Genomic DNA, 17,409 nt, shown 5'->3' with positions numbered 1-17,409 from the left:
CACACACACGATTTGATCAGATAGCCCATCCAGTCAGATCCCAAAGTAGAAAAACCCAAAGTAATTAATACACGTCCACCCGGAGAGCGGGAGGTCGGGTTTTCGATCCCCGGCCGCGCCATACCCAAAGACGTTAAAAAGATGGTACTTGTTGTTACCCTGACTAGCGCTCGGTATTGATAGGCAAAAACAAGAACCGGTCGGCTCGGAGTCAGTATACTGTGTCTGAGTGGGGTATTCATGTTAAACTGCGGTATAGTATCTCAGTGGACAAGGAAAATAAAATCGACATTAGTCCGGACTAGTTCTTTAACTATGTATATGACGGCGGTCTGTAAATAATCGACAATCCAGTGATGGATGTCATAAGCATCGATCCACGCAATCGGGATACGATGACATGCATCAACCAAGTCAGTAAGTCTGACCACCCGATCCCGTTAGTCGCCTCTTACGACAAGCATTGTAAATATTGAACATTGAAATATATTTATCATCCAAAACTTGCTTCCATGGGAGAAACCGCTTGGGTGAGATCAAGCGATCTCTCCCAGGGAAGATCACTTCAATAACTGTAGTTTTTACTCTCAAGACACTGCTCATGGTTGTTTACAAATTGAAAATGATGTATCTATAGAATCTCATCCTTGTGTCTTTGGTCTCGGGTGAGATTCTTTGTGTGGCGCAATACGTCACAATGATAAACTAGTCCTATACTGCGAAAATATCAGCTGAGCTTACCCAATGATGAAATTCAACGAGGTTTCAGGATATAGACTAGTATATCAAATGTTAAATATCTGCTAAATCTAAACATATTCACTTTTAAAGAAATTTTAAATCATCGCCCGTCATGAAAACCTGGAATCTTAATTATAAATAATGTGGATGAAACGAGTTAAAAAAGAAAGCATCTATGATCTAACCTTGCCTCCAGTGTCCACAACTGGGTTCAGTCTGCTTCCTTCTTGCGATAGAATAAACTTATAATTAAAGCTGTACTTGTATTTCCATAGCTATCTATTTCCTTGCAGCGCTGTACGCATGCGCCTGGTGGTGTATAGCTATTATTCATGCATGGTTAGGTTCAGTTTTGAGGAACGTTTATTGCCCAAAGATTGAGGCGCCTGGGCGTGGGTGGGTGAGTGAGTGAGTGAATGAGTGAGTTGGATTTAACGCCGCTTTGAACAATATTTCATTTATATCACGGCGTGTCAGCTTACTGTTGGAGGTAAGTCCAAAGCGACGCATGTCTTAGACGTTTACCACTTTGGTGAAACCCACATGTTAAAGTATGATGTTAACAAACCAAGGCTTTCATTAGGTCAAAAAGGGATGCAACTCTGGACAGTGAATCAGCGCCTTAAAACATAAGGTTTATCGTGAGTGAGTAAGAGTGAGTGTTTAAAGCCGTACTCAGCGATATTCTATTTATATGACGACGGTCTGTAAGTAATCGAGACCAGACAAACCAGTGATTGACATCGTGAGCATCGGTCCGCGCTATTGGGATGCCATGACATGCACTCAACCAAGTCACCGAGTTTGACGACCCGATCCGTTTAGTTGAGACGAGCATAGGTGAGTGAGTGAGTGAGTGAGTGAGTGAGTGTCACAATGTTGAAGGAAAGCCGAAAATGATACTCGAAAATTTCAGACTGGAATAAATAGTAAGTCTATTTTATACCTTGTGTATCTTTAACTTCAAACGTCAAACAAATACAGTTTATGTTGTCAAATACAAGTTCTGACACTACCGATGCGTTTGTTTAATCTTTAAAATAACTAAAAACCTGAAACGTAAATGAGGTATATGTTTCTTGAAATAACTACTTAACCAGGAGACATAAAATAAACATTTTAATTCTCAAAATGACCTTGCATTCTTGTGATGAAAATAAATAAATAACAAAAATAATATCATAACTAATAATAAATTTTAAACCAAAATATGAGACACACTTTTTATCTTGTAGATATACATCTTTTCACACATTAAAAATCTGTCTATTTCGCAAACTGACTTATTTAAGTATTTTTTAATACGTGTAAAATCTGAGCGGCAGGTAAATATTGCCCCATCCATCCATCCACTGTAGCCTTGGGGCATTGAGAGTTATGTCCCAAGTATATACTTCCGGTAGGGGGCGCGGCATCATTTGTCGTGTCAGAAACCAAGATGGCGGGTGAAGGGGAAAGCGTGGGCCAAGAAAATGAAATGTCTGGCGAACAGACGACTTCTACCCAAGCAATACCTCAGTCATTTACGGTAGAAGGTATGCAAATGAACAATAGATAATTACCTTGAATGTTTCTTCTTTCTGAGTGAACAAGCGTATCATAAGTCTAAAGAGACAGAAACCAATATGTTCGAACATGTGACTAATTTTTGCAAACCTGAACAGATGGATTTGTTAAGTCGAAACTCATATAGTGTTCTTACAACACATTTTGTGTTATATGCGTTGATGACTGCATGCTGTGACAAGAGAAAAGAACTGACCACGGATAAAAACTTTGACCATGTTGACCATATTGTGTATATGTTGATATTGAAGCCAATAGACATAACATTCATTTGTCGATTTTCCCATATGGTTCATATCTACAGTTCATCCATTTCTGTAGAAGGTGCTGACTTAATACTAAGGTGGTATGCAACGTCTAAATAATCGGAGCATGCAGTCAATGCATTATTCAGTTTTTGTGTTTGAATGTCAATATCTGCAATATTTATTTAATTCTTGAACTGAAAAAAAACCATGAAAAACTTTGATCCATCATATCCTTGGTTTGTTAGTGTATGTTTGTTTGTTGTTTAATGCTGCACTCAGCAATATTCTAGCTATAAACAGTCTGTAAATAATTGAGTCTGGATCAGACAATCCAGTAATTGACATCATGAGCATCACTCTACGCCAGTGCATTAGGATGATTAGGATGCGATGACATGCATCAACCAAGTTAGCAAGTCTGACCACCCAATCCCGTTAGTTGGCTTTACGACTAGAATGGATTGCTAAAGTCCTGATTTGGATCTTCATGGGTCCATATCATTGGTATTGTGTAGCTATCAGCTCTTTGAAAAAAAATACATCTTGAAGCTGAATATAACCAACAGACATACACCTGTCAAATATTTGTTCATGTTATTTGGTGGAATGTGCTCTATGTGATTAAACTATAAATTTGATAGTTTAGTATGTCAATCAAAGCCTTGCTCTGTTTGGATTGATGACATGTTTATAATCATGACAATGGCATATGTTGGTAAACATGGTAAAGAGTGATGACATCACTAGCAGATAATCATAATGGATCACATTAATAATGACTCACTGATAGCAGTAATCATGATAATAATGGATTAACCCTCTCCAGTTTCTGAAAATTAGTGTATATTTTATAGATGATATATATCATCATCCTTGTAAGGTACATTTTGCCATGTTAAATGATGTATGTTAGACTGGTTAGTGTTAAATGTTCAGAGGGGTGGGGGTCTTTGATTCTTTGTTATACTAAGAGACAGAATATATTTTCAGTCACTGGAACATGTTCAATAAGTATACATTTTGTCTCTGAACATGCTGAAAGGAGGACACATGGAATTTTTTTCAGACCCACAGCATTTTATGTGAATATTTACTGATAAAAAAACTTCATTACCTGTGATTATAATATGATTATGATGTTTCTTGTTTTCTGACAATCTGATACAGTGTTACCATATTTTCTTGTGTAGAGTGCACACTTTTTTTCTCCAAAAAACACAGCTGTGGAGAAGGGGGTGCGCATTATACATGAAATAATGAGTTTGGTCAAGAGGTAGATGGCCATCTCTGTGGTGTAGTGGATAGTATATCTGTCTGGAGAGTGGAAGGTCGGGTTGATCCCCTGGTTGTGTCATACCAAGAGACCTAAAGAGGTGGTACTTCTTGTTACCTTACATAGCACTCAGCATTTAGGGGATGAAACAAGGCCCAGCTCTCTATGGGTCAGTATTGTGGGATACCAGAGGTAAACTCACTGGCAGGGTATCTCAGTTGGCTAGCCTTCTCCGGACTAGTAAAAGCAGCTACTCACACATGTATGCACACCACTGTATGAGTTCAACAATCTAGGAGGAGACGTTTAACCTGATTTCACCTCACCTAGAGCTAGACATTGTAGATGTGTTATTTTCTTAAGAGTATTATTGTGTTTATTTGTGTACATTCTGTCTTCAGTTCTCCAGTTAATCAAAGAGGCACAGCAACAGCATGGTCTCAGACATGGAGACTATCAGCGATACAGGTGAGACAACCTGGTTACAGAAACTTAGTCAGTGTTCTGATTGTTGGTAATTCCCTTGATAATTCTGCACAATATTCGAACCTGACTTTTCTGATCATTAGAGCTGGCTATTGATATAGATTATAGAGATCAATAACTGCTAACTAAATATCAATAAATATCGGAGAAGTAACTTTAAGCAAATATGCTAGAAAGTCCCGAAAGAAGTCCATATATTTCACGTCACATGTGAGCAGTGACTCATTTATGTATGGGTTACTTTGTGGACATTTGAGACAACATAAACAGTTGCTTTCCGTCTTCCACTATTGGCATTATTGACATTAACAAATCTGTTTCTGTAAATCTAAACTTTATTTCATTTCAATAGTTTATGTAAGTTATTGTCAGTGACAATAATTTAATCATGTTAATATCGATAATTGTTAATATTTTTTCCATCAACAGTATTTACGATTATCAATCTCTTTAGACATCCCTACCTATGTTTAAATGTTTTATTCTGATTTGAAGAAATTAGAAGTTCTCTCATTCATGCTTGTTTAGGTGCAAAAATGCCACAACAATGATAAAGCATAAACACATGGTGAATTGGATTGGGAATAAATGTAGGTTGGCATCAAGCAACACCAGGCTGTGACATGTTCGTGTATGTGTTTTGCAGGAGTTACTGCTCAAGGAGAATCAGGAGAATACGCAAGTCTCTACACTTTCCACAGGGTAGTAAACACAAAGTTCAACCCAAGAAAATCAGCATAGAAATGCTTACAGATCCAAGGTATTGAGCATGATGAGCCCCCGAGGTAGCAATTGAATGGGGTTTTGTTTTTGCTTATCTAAACTGTTTCATGAGTTTCTTGTCATGCCACATTATCTTGTCTGTCAGTTATCAGGTTATATACATATACCATTTCTTGACATCCTCTGAATTGATGGGGGGTGTGGGGCGGCACAGGTGGCCTAGTTGTCTAAGGCGCTGCGATTCACTGTGCAGAGTTGCGCCTCTTGGACACGTCAGAAACCAATGATTGTGGGTTTCTAGATTTGTCAGCACCATATCCATGCTCTTGGGTTTCACCGAAGTGGTAAACATCTGAGACCTGCATCACTTCGGGCGTTCCTCCCACATTAAGCTGACATGTCGTGATGTAACTGTAATGCAGTTAAAAGCGGTGTTAAACCCAACTCACTCACTGAATGGATGGATGATTTCATTGTGTTAACTTGAGTAATGGTGTCTTAAAATGACTTGTGTGGTTGGTATTTCTGCATTTATTTTTCTAAAGTGTGGATGTGAAGGAAATGTATATGCAATTAAATGTGTTTCTGTGTATTATATATCTGTCATTAACTTATCTTATCATTAGCACGATAAATGTCTGACAGCTGCATTTGTGTATTGTTCTGGATCAAAACAAAGTTCATTCAGTGAAATTACTTGACCCTGTAGAAAATTAAGTATATATTCACCTAGCGTTTCAAAGGAATTGGCTTGAACTTAACCTGTGGTTTAAACTGTCAGACAAAAAATGTATGTCGTGTGTCATCTATATTATCTGTAATGGCCTATCAGATTTTCTTTTCAAGTCCAGAATGAACTCTGAACACACAGCCTCATAACCAAACATTGTGAAACAGTATTGCAGTGTACCAAACTGTAGGAGAATCATAACATCCGATTAGCATGACTTGCAGGGTTTGAATTAATGTATGTCTGCTAGCCTGAGACTGCAAGACAGACCAGATACATTTTCTTTTGGACTACCTTTTTTACCATTAGGTAATTAACCTTTAACTGTCCTTGTGTAATTGTTTATTCCAGATACCTTCAGTTACCACTGTTCTCTGCTGAGAGGGCGTGGGCATTTGCAATGCAGCTCCAGTCTGAGGCCAACACGGAGCCAAGGAAAAGGTTCCACTTGATGGCGCGTCTCAAGAAGTCTGTGCAGCATGCAGATGAACTGAGTGCCCTCAGTGACAGCCCCAAGTGTGATGCACGGACGAAGCTGGAGTGTCAGGTCAGTGGAATCAGCTCACTTATGTTGTACTGAGGGGCATGGTGTCCCATTCGACAAAGACACTGCAATTTGAAGGCCAGAGTTGCGTCCCTTTGGGATACCAGAATCCTGTGTATTCATCATCACATGCTCATAAAGCGCTGTAGTTATCCCTTTGTCTTTGTCAGTTTTATTAAATTATTTTGCATTATTTCCCCTCTAGTGAAACACAGTTGGAATAGATCCCCAGCAACCTATGCTGGTCATGTGTGGTGTGTTAATGGATCGGGGTGTCAGGTTTGGTGATTTGATTCATTGTGTGTTGTCGTCCCTTTACAGAACAGAACAAAACATCTATCTCTGCTTTGTCTGGTCCAAACTCAACTGTTTTCAGGTCGCCGTCATAAAACATTATCATAATTACATAGCTGGAATATTGTTCTGTGTAGGGTTAACCAACAAACAAATATGGGTATAATGTATACTGTACTTGAAATGTTTGATCAACATTTTGAACTTTTCTGTTTATTTTCAGGCCTACAATGCATGGATCAAAGGTTCTCTCTACTTTGAATCGTCAAGTTGGGAGAATGCTATGGAACAGTACACTAGTGCAAAGTAAGGGAATTGTTGCAAACTTTTAAATTATTTGTATCAAGGTGTATTACTAGGTCACTGTTTGCATGGGGGGGAGGGGCGGTCGGTCGGGTAGCCTAGTGGCTAAAGCGTTCGCTTGTCGCACCAAAGACCTGGGTTCGATTCCCGACATGGTTACAATGTGTGAAGCCCATTTCTGGTGTCCCCTGTCGTGATTAGCTGGAATATTGCTAAAAGCAGCGTAAAACCATACTCATTCACTCACACATGGGAGTGGTTGGGTAGCCTAGTGGTTAAAGCATTCACTCGTCACACCGAAGACCTGGGTTCGATTCATGACACGCCAAAAGCGACGTAAAACCATACTCACTCACGCACTGATTACATCTGATCACGACTTGTTGTATAAATAAGTACATGGCTGCTGCTTTCAGGACGATCTATGAGAAGCTGTCTGGAGCACTGACAGAGGACCTGCAGGTGCTGTACCAGTCTCGCGTGGAGGAGATCTCCCCCAATATACGCTACTGTGCCTACAACATCGGAGACGAGTCCGCCATTCGAGACCTCCAGAACATGAGGCTCAAGTCTGGAGAGGACCAACTTACATCAAAACTGGACGTTAGTGGAACAAATAATTTGATCTGTACAATTCACTTCACAATTATATTTAAATGTAGACATGTTGCTATCTAAGTGCAGTTATCTTGAATGAAATGTTAGAACTCATTTTGCCTCACTTATTTCCATGTGGGTGTTGTGTGGGATGAATCATGCTACATGCTACTGACTGAAATAAAGTAACAATTAGAGCTGAGTATCGTCTGGTATCTTGCGATACGATACATATCACAATACAGACTGACGATAGCAAGGGTATCATGATACACAAACAAAAAGTAAGAAATGATGAAACACTGAAATTTAACTCTAAAACCTCTGGATTCATGCATTTACTTATTATTGTCTCTAAAACAAAAACTGGTTAAGCAAAAAAACAAGAGCAAAACAGTTTTAAATGAAGGGGTGGCTGTATTAAATGTAATTAGTAGCAGGCACGTCCTCCATCACCACATCCTCATGTTCCGCCGGGCTTACACGTTGCTCTGTGCTACTCCTGCCATTGCATGCGGTAACTCCATCAGTTTTTGTTATGTTATAGCGTATCACAATGTCACTAACTGACCATTCAAGTATCATCTTTACCTTAATATCGACGATAACGTAGGTATTGGTGAATGGTTACAGCTCTAGTTACAATGGAGATCGGAGGGTCCAGGGTTTGATCCCCGGCTGCGTCATACCAAAGACATTAAAAGATGGTACTTGTTCTTACCCTGTCTGGCGTTCAACATTAAAGGGCTAAAACAAGGACTGGTCGGCTCAGAATTGGTATACTGTGTCTGAGTAAGCTATTCATGTTAAACTGTGGCATGGTATCTCAGTAGGCTAGCACTATTAATCGTCATCACTCCGGACTAGTACAAGCAGACACAAAACATAAGTCAATAATCTTGGACGTGGTGTTAAACCCATTTTCCCCTTCATCTCACCTCACCGCACCTAGCTACAATGTGTGGTTTGCTTTGTTCAGACTTGATCATTGCAGCAACAGTGATATTAGTTTTGCTGACTGTGGCATGAGACAAATATCAAAATATTTCCCTAAGAGATGAATAGGACATGAGTTTGGGATTTTGGAAGACACAAGATTGGGTACTATTTTGTATATGAAGCGCATGTTCCCATGAGAGAAACTCTTCTTTGTGTAGGACCTTCTGTCTCAGACCCGAGAGAAGCAGGCGGCTACCTTGTCTGAGATAACGTGGCAGGGACGGACAGTGCCTGTGAAAACGGAGTCCGTTAGGGTCTTCCTCCTCAACCTGCAGGAGAGCTCCAAGGAACTGGAGTCGGCAGACAATAATGAGACTAAAGTGTCCATTTATGAATCCTTGCTGAAGGAGTGTATTGATGCCCAGCAGGCCCTGCGAGATGCTCTACAGGACGATCAGGTACAGTATACTATGTATACAGGCATCCCAACCCAGAGATAAAACTAGCCTCATCGCTGGGTTCATGGAAAGTCATTGCACCTTCCTGCGAACTATTATTTTTTGGGGTGACGATCATTTACAAATACATGTTGTCCTGCATTTTCAATCGTTTAATGCATGACAGTGGTCATTGAATTCAGTCTGAAATGATATGGGAAATATGTCCAATATATATAAATGTAAACATCGTCATTGTCCATTCTCAGTTGGTGATAAATTTAGTGAGTTTCTATCATTCTACCCCACTCTTTTCATTCTCACAACGTAGATGGTATATGGCCGGTATTGCCATGATAAGACAGGTTAGAAAGTAAGTGACAGTAGGTTACTAGGTTGTCTTCACAATGTTGTGTTCCTCATAATAAAGAAGTTGACATCCATATATTCTCTTCCCACATGTTTATGTTAAAAAAATCCTGAAATGCCTATATATATTTTTGCACCATCTAAAGACAGATTAACAGTAGAGTAATGTTTGTGTAGGTGTTTAAAGCTGTGACCCGCGGCCAGCCTGTGGAAGGGAGGATCTCCAATCAGCACTACCTGCACTCCTACCTGACGTACCTGCGGCTCACCAAGACTGTGGAGAGGAACCTGTTGCTGATAGACAACCTCAAGAACTACTTGCCAGGGAAGCTGGTGGAGGAGGGCAGGAAGATCACCAAGCCCCAGGACCTCGTTAGGCTGTACGACATCATTATTCAGGTTAGGTGGCGTAAGCACTGAGTACACTTAATCAAGGGGGGAGCAGTCGTCTAAGGTGCCGTGATTTGCTGTGCAAAGTTGCATACCTTGGGCATGCCAGAAACCTATGATTGTGGGTTCAAATCCCGGTTCGCCCTGATTATGTTTCTAGGTTTGTCAGCACCATACCCGTGCTCGTGGGTTTCACCTAAGTGGTAAATCTCTGAGGCCTGCTTCACTTTGGGCTTTCCTCCCACATTAAGCTGACACGCTGTGATATTACAGAAATAGCAACTCATTGACTCACTTTTTTCAGGGTGGTGTTATATTCTTGATATGTTGTCCTGATCTTCTGTGGGTGGTTGGGTGGCCCAGTCGTCCAGGGCACCATATTTCTCTATGCAGAGTTGCTTCCCTTGGACTTGCCAGACACCTTTGATCATGATTCGGTTTGCCCCAATTATAACTGTAGGTTTGTCAGCACCATAGCCCCAGAAAAATGGTTAATGTTTAAGACCTGCATCACTTCAGACTTTCCTCCCACATTAAGCTGACACACCCTGATATAACTGGAATACTGTTCAAAGCGGCGTTAAACCCACTCACTCACTCTGATGATCATCTGTTAATGGGATGTTTGTTTACCTTTCAGAATTTAAATGATATACCCAATCTTCATGGGTTAGAAGAAAGTCCCTCATTGTTAGAGGAGATCACAACCAGAGTCACAAGTTTTAAAGCATCTAGGTAAGTGAAAGGTTATGATGTTAACAAAATGCTTACTAGTTCATATTTCTGAGTTACTGAGAGCTGTGCGCACACTGTGGTGTGGTGCTGAATCCATATCATTCTGAGACTAGTGGTATGGATTAAACGTGTGTCATTTGAAACAAACTAGTCACTTTGGATATTGATTGCCCATTGATTTTAAGGTTTAAAAAATCCCATGCAGAGTTGTCTCCCTTATCTGTGAGGATCCTCTGCTTGTGAGTTTAATTCAATCCTCGTTCCAGTTACAATGCTTTTGTTTGTTGCCTGAAAGTGCTTAACCTCATTGAGCTGATATGTGCTGTGATATAACTGAATAAAAGAAGTTGTAATCCATAAAAAAGTGTCATGTATTCAATTGAGATATTGTTCATGATGATGTATTGGCCAAACTCACTCACCATGCTAAGAATGATATATTAAAGGCAGTATTCTCATCACACTGTGTCCTTGCAGATCCTTTTACATTGCTCAGTCGTACTCTGCTGCAAAGAAATGGACTGAAGCCATAGCCTTGTATCAACGGACAATCACTAATGCAGACAAAGCATTGTCAGGGTACAAGAAGCTGAAACCCCAGGGGATGTTTAAGGTTGGTGATATTTAATCTTCTTTTCCCCTTAGTGGGGATGTCAGGTTAGTTTTGATACTCAGCAAACCTATGCTGGTCATAAGAGGCAACCAAATGGATTGATTGGTCAGATTGGGTGTCTTGCGTGTCATTGTACCCTGACAGCATTGGTTATTGCTCACAATATCAATCACTGGATTGTCTGGTCAAAAGCGCGAAATATGGCAGGAATATATCTGAATGCGACGTTAAACAACAAAGGTCTTAATCAAAAATTGTCGAAGGGACAGTGTTACTTTCCATCTAAATGATACAATTTGTTGTCTTTAAAATGTTTTATACCATGTATACTGGTTCGTATATTCAAAGAAATAAATATGCAGCATGAAACATAAGTTTTATTTAAGAATATATTCATTGACCGAATGTGAGCAGCAGCTAGAATAGGTTCCCAGCAACCAATGCTGGTCGTAAGAGGCAACAAAGTGGATTGGTGGTCAGGCTCGGTGGTTTGGTTCAGGATGTTGGTTGTTGCTCATACTATCAATCAGTGGATTGTCTGGTGTAGCTTTAAATATAGTGGGACCTTTGCTGAGAGCACCCTAATATAATCATGAAACTAAACGTTGACCTTACTTTGTATGTCAGGGTGAAGTAGCCAATCTGAATGAGCTGGTGAAAGACGTCAATGGGCTGATGTATTCATGCCACGCCTCCAGTATCTTGAAGACGGATGATGCTGCTGACAGCCTTGGGGTGCTGCCATCTAGTGACAAGAGGGTAAGATTCACCAAGCAAAGAAGAAAGATAGAGATATTATGGTATTGAGGGGAGATAACTTTTGTGACCCTCAATTTGTGTTGGTTAATCAATAGGCCTCTTGCTGAGATTTGAAAGGGCAGATAACTTTGATGGCCCTCTGTTCTGACTAGGCATTTATTGTATTCTTAAAATGAAGGTTTCTATGTTAACAATTAACATTCTCTCTAAAAAGTGTAGCTGAAATTGTTTTCAATAATTATTTTGAATGGTGTTTTTTCAGCCTCTCAAAGATCGTTTGGACACATTTGCAGAAGATAAGTCTTTGACCAGCAAGAAGCCGAATATAACAGCGTTCCCACCAGATTTCAAGCCTATTCCTTGTCGACCTTTATTCTTTGACCTTGCGTTGAATCATGTTGAGTTCCCCTCCCTGGAAGAGAAGATGGAGCAGAAGAAGGCTGCAGGAGGAATCACGGGCTTCGTCAAGGGCTGGCTTTGGGGCGGGGGCAAGAAGTAGATGCATGGATGAGCAGATGGATGAATGGGGGTGCTTGTACTGTCTGTGTATCTGATGAGATAAACAGTCCTGGTGTTTTTAGAGTCTGTGACAGTTGTCAAAGTGATGCTATGCGTTGAAATGGACTATATGAAGTCCTTAGTGTAAGAAAAAGACTTTTTTTTTTAAAAGATTCCATTTCTTTGAAAAAGCCTTATTGTCAGACAGGTTCTATCTTAACCATTTGCTGGGTAATGCGTAATGCTGTGATTGAAGACGCCGAAGTTTATTGTGCAGTTGCCAGGATCTGCTTATATTATTTTAAATGAGAGGATTTCCCTGTTTATGATCATTAGTTTGTCAGTGTCTCCATGCTAACTCGCTTCACCAAAGTGTTGGACCTGCATCACTATTGACTTCTGTCACTTTGCCATTGAGAGTAATGATTGAACTGTACTGTTACCCAATATGTTTGATTTGGAATGGTCAATCTGATTGTATATATAAAGTAACCATGGTTATAAGCTATGCAGAAAAGTTGAACTACCAAGATCTATTCACCTGTGAATGGAATGATCTGATGTTGTGAAATATGTCCAGGGTCTCCTCCAGTTCATCAGTAACTGGAAGACAATGGAATCATGTCAGTCAATTCCTATTACCAATCTCTCCTTTTCCTTGTAAAACCTATCCTGTCTGTTGTTGATGTTGTCATGGTGATGCTGTCATGGTGATGCTGTCATGGTGATGCTGTCATGGTGATGCTTCCTTACATCCCATAGTCTCCAACTGTTCCCTGCCTTGTACCAGTATTTTGTCTCGGAGAATCATGAAGGTGCAAGCGTGTCACATAGTCATCCATTGGAAAGCTTACCCTAAATCATGGCATATATATTTGTGTAAGATCTCTCATTTCAGTGTGAAGTGCACAAGTGTCTGTATCTGTTTTTTATTTTCATGGCATTAGATTCATGCTCGATGAGAAAGGATAGTGAACAAAGAAAAGATGTATATTTTTGCAGGAGAGACAGCTGGGACAGTTCTGTGGCCAAGTACATCAATGTATGTTAGTCTGTTAGATTTGGAGAACAGAGCTCTGACATTGTGGAGTGTGGATGTTTGAAACTTCATTTAAAGTACTGAGAGTCACAGCAGTACGGAAACTCATTCTTCCATTGATGGTATTCACCTCAAAGTTACCTCCCTTCAACATTTTCAGGTGGCCTGAAGCAATGCTAACTAAACATCACTGGTCCATAAGAAAGTTTCCTAGTCTGCTACCAGATTAAGTTTCACACATTTATATAGCCAGTATTCCTCACTTTTGTCCTTTCATTATTTTAAGAAACATGTTTCATATTTTCGGACTACCTCGATTTTAGGTATACTAATCCTTATTAATGTTTACTTGAGAAGATCCTTATCAATAATTGACCTGTGTTGAGTTGTATATGGTGTATCATTTTATGAGTCATGTATCCATATTCGTGATTCTTTGGAATGACCAGTGAACCTCTTTCAAAGACCCAAAATACCAACTCGGTGACCGTAGTGGCATTGCAACGGTTTAACAGTGTTAAGAGCAGCATGTCACTTTGAACTGATTCCAAATGTTTTCTGACAGAAATATGTTTGTGTATATGCTGGTTTCAACTTGATTTTGTATTGCTGTCACAACACACTAAAGTCTGAACAGTCCTCAAGCATTTTACACCACATACAAGAACTTGAGCATGAATCTTTTTCAGATTCAATGTCCATCTGTTTGAGATCTTGCTAATGTACTGTTTGTGTGAATTATGCAATTGTATGAATGCCAGTGTGAATATGTTAATATGTGTACATACTCCGTAGTGTGTGGCGTCCAGGAGGTACTAGCTTCACACAGGCATCTGGGTGGGAGATGGACAGTGTAGGTCAGTAAGGTGGGCAGCTGTGCTGTGATGTGATGAGGGAACGAGTCATGATGTTCCAACAAGTGATTATGGCCTTACAACATTCATCAGCCTGTTAAACTATTGGTTTACGACAATTGTTGCATCAAGTTCACTTGTCCTCTGTTTAAACTGGCAGTCCTAGCACTAAGACTGTATCTGTGACATGGACTCATGGCAGTCCTAGCACTAAGACTGTATCTGTGACATGGACTCATGGCAGTCCTAGCACTAAGACTGTATCTGTGACATGGACTCATGGCACTAAGACTGTATCTGTGACATGGACTCATGGCAGTCCTAGCACTAAGACTGTATCTGTGACATGGACTCATGGTAGTCATGGCACTAAGACTGTATCTGTGACATGGACTCATGGTAGTCATGGCACTAAGACTGTATCTGTGACATGGACTCATGGCACTAAGACTGTATCTGTGACATGGACTCATGGCAGTCCTAGCACTAAGACTGTATCTGTGACATGGACTCATGGTAGTCATGGCACTAAGACTATCTGTGACATGGACTCATGGTAGTCCTAGCACTAAGACTGTATCTGTGACATGGACTCATGGTAGTCATGGCAGTCCTAGCACTAAGACTGTATCTGTGACATGGACTCATGGTAGTCATGGCACCATGGTGAACAAGGCTCTGTTTGCAGGATTACCCTATGTATGTCATGAATTATATGTTCTCATCTGTGTCACGCCGGGCAGTTAAGGTGTGTGTTCTTTTCTGACGTTGCCACAGTTTCCGAGCTTCGGACATGATACCCTGTGAGATGGTCTGCATAGGCCCCAAGTGTGGCTGATCTATCTCTATGCATCTTGAACTTCCCATTAAGAGCAACAGTGCAAGATGTTTAATTTTGTTAGAATGATGTTAATTCAATGGCCTTCTTTATATTTTTTATGTTTTAACCAATGTATAGCCTGGACTGGAACAAATGTGATAGTGGGTTCTTTTGATGGTCTGACATGACCGTTTGTTTGGGGTCATGGGTAGACAAGATGTCTAAGGTGCTGAGTTATGCCCCTTGTTCCCAGATTTGGTCTGTCAGAACCACCCTCAAGCTCCTGGGTTTTACCCAAATGGTATCGGTCTACTATTAAACTGAAATATTGTACAAAGAGGCATTAACCCATGCTCGTTTTAGCTAAGGAGGCACCTTCCAGATCATCATAAGTCCACATAACAATACATGGCCTATACAGTCTTATGTCTAGTTCACCTACGTATCAAATCGGCAACATTTTCTTGAATTTTTGTCAAAAATACGGATGAGATAGAAAGTTTTGAATATTTATGTGCATAATGTGAACAACATAACTTGGTGTTTGAATACGTCATTCTTCTGTGCCATGGCTGAAAGACTTGTACTAGGTTGTACATAGCAGTAGCACTTGAAACACTTGAAACAGGGTGGTTAAGAGGTTCTGCCACTATCTTCAGGCCAACACTCTGGTTTATTGTTGACATTGGTGCAATATGTGTAGCCTTTATGTCCCCAATGTCTTGATAATCCTATTGCTGAAAGCTTCCTTTGAATGACTTCAGATTGTGTAAATCAGAGTACTTTTCCCTGACTTTACATCAGCACGTTTAGGTTTCCTCCTGAAGGGAGGTGGTGCAGCCTTAACTTTCTCATGTACAGTAAACTACGTTAATAACGAACACGCTTATAACGAACTGACGGATATAACACACAAAGTTTTGGTCCCTGCCTTTTGCCATATATATTTTTTTCATATAAGGTTGATGGATATAACGAACACACTTATAACGATCCCGGTTCGCCCTGATTATGTTTCTAGGTTTGTCAGCACCATACCCGTGGTCGTGGGTTTCACCGAAGTGATAAACTTCTGAGACCTGCATCACTTTGGGCTTTCCTCCCACATTAAGCTGACACGCGGCATTATAACTGGAATACTGTTAAAAGTGGCATTAAACCCAACTCACTCACTCATAACGAAAAAATGGATATAGCGAACTTACCTTGTGGTCCCGTGTGTACACTGTTATCGTCAATGTTTAAGTGTATAACGAACTGTTAATCCATGAGCTGAGTTCCTCAAGTGTCACCAATATGCCAATCAAAACATCTGCGGCCAAGCGCTGCGTCAATAAACAAATCAAGGTAATTGAGTTACTCTTAAGTACGGACACCTTGTGCTCAAATGACACCCTCAGTTAACAATAGTAACACAGTGATTGAATTGGATATATTCTGTACATATACAGTGCACACTTTCGTCATTTATCGATTAACATGATGTCACATGACTTAATAAAAGATGTCTGACGGTTGAAATATGTATAACAAACGATGGATATAATGAACTAAGATAATTGATCCTTTCAGTTTTTTATAACTGTAGTTTGCTGTACCTAATGTTCAGGGTCAAGCATTTACATGTACAAGACGCCATTTGTTTCGGTTACGAAGTTTAAAAATTGCTGATTGACTTGAGAAGATTACGTGTGCACAGATTGCCTGATGGTGGCTGATGTGAACTATTTATCTCCAAATACTGCATATTTATGTTCATTATATAAATCAGTAGTAATGGTGATTTGTTATGGAAATGATCATGTGATTATTGATCAGCACATGCTGGTAGGTTAGTGGGGAGAGTGTTAGCACACCATGCCCAGTCTGGGGTTCAACATGACACATTGTGGTGTGAAGCTCCCCTCGGGCTCCCCTCATCTACTTGGATCTCTGTAGCCACCTCGTGCTGCTTCCTACGAGTTGAATGAAATTGTTGGCAGCGTATGCCTACTCCCTGTAGCTAGGAAAGCATTACCAAACAAGCAAACAGGTACGTTTTGTTGATTTATGAGAAATTGTTTTGTTTGAGAAATCGTTTGTATCCCTCATTTTGTTCCCATATTGTCATGTCATTTGCTGAGATTTCGTTGCAGGGGTCTTTTCTCAGTAAGCAGGTTACTGATTGGTTAAAGAATATATTATTTACTCAATTAAAGAAAGAAGGTTAGAATTAAGTGTCAGCTGTAATGAATTAATATTTATTTTGAAAACTTTGATGGTTTACAAATAATGCATGTTGTTAAACTTGACAAGTTCTGTTATATATTCTGTTTACTTTATTTTATTCTGGGAAGGTGATGCATTTGTTGACAATGAATGTACATTAAAACTTCAAACAGTTGCCAGTGTGATATTGTATGAATTCAGTTTTTGGACACCTGCTATACAGTAAACCCTTGCATTCAGTAC

At 40.0% G+C, this 17,409-nt stretch overlaps 1 protein-coding gene across 1 annotated transcript; it reads left to right on the top strand.

Annotated features, from left to right (window-relative positions):
* The first annotated feature begins 2,173 nt into the window (after positions 1-2,173).
* LOC139467979 (signal recognition particle subunit SRP68-like) lies at positions 2,174-17,013 on the top strand. The gene is made up of 12 exons (XM_071249604.1): positions 2,174-2,276; positions 4,230-4,296; positions 4,961-5,074; positions 6,119-6,314; positions 6,829-6,911; positions 7,325-7,511; positions 8,663-8,902; positions 9,428-9,649; positions 10,281-10,375; positions 10,853-10,988; positions 11,616-11,747; positions 12,010-17,013. Exons 1-12 carry the CDS (start codon positions 2,180-2,182, stop codon positions 12,244-12,246), a joined length of 1,806 nt encoding a protein of 601 aa, XP_071105705.1. The 5' UTR covers positions 2,174-2,179; the 3' UTR covers positions 12,247-17,013.
* Positions 17,014-17,409: the final 396 nt, after the last annotated feature.

Source organism: Haliotis cracherodii, unplaced genomic scaffold (genome assembly GCF_022045235.1).
Source record: "Haliotis cracherodii isolate W230 unplaced genomic scaffold, xgHalCrac1.p SCAF_2, whole genome shotgun sequence".
Classification (NCBI taxonomy): Eukaryota; Metazoa; Mollusca; class Gastropoda; order Lepetellida; family Haliotidae; genus Haliotis; species Haliotis cracherodii.
The sequence above is the reverse complement of the archived record's forward strand: the minus strand, read 5'-3'. Positions and strand labels throughout refer to the sequence as shown.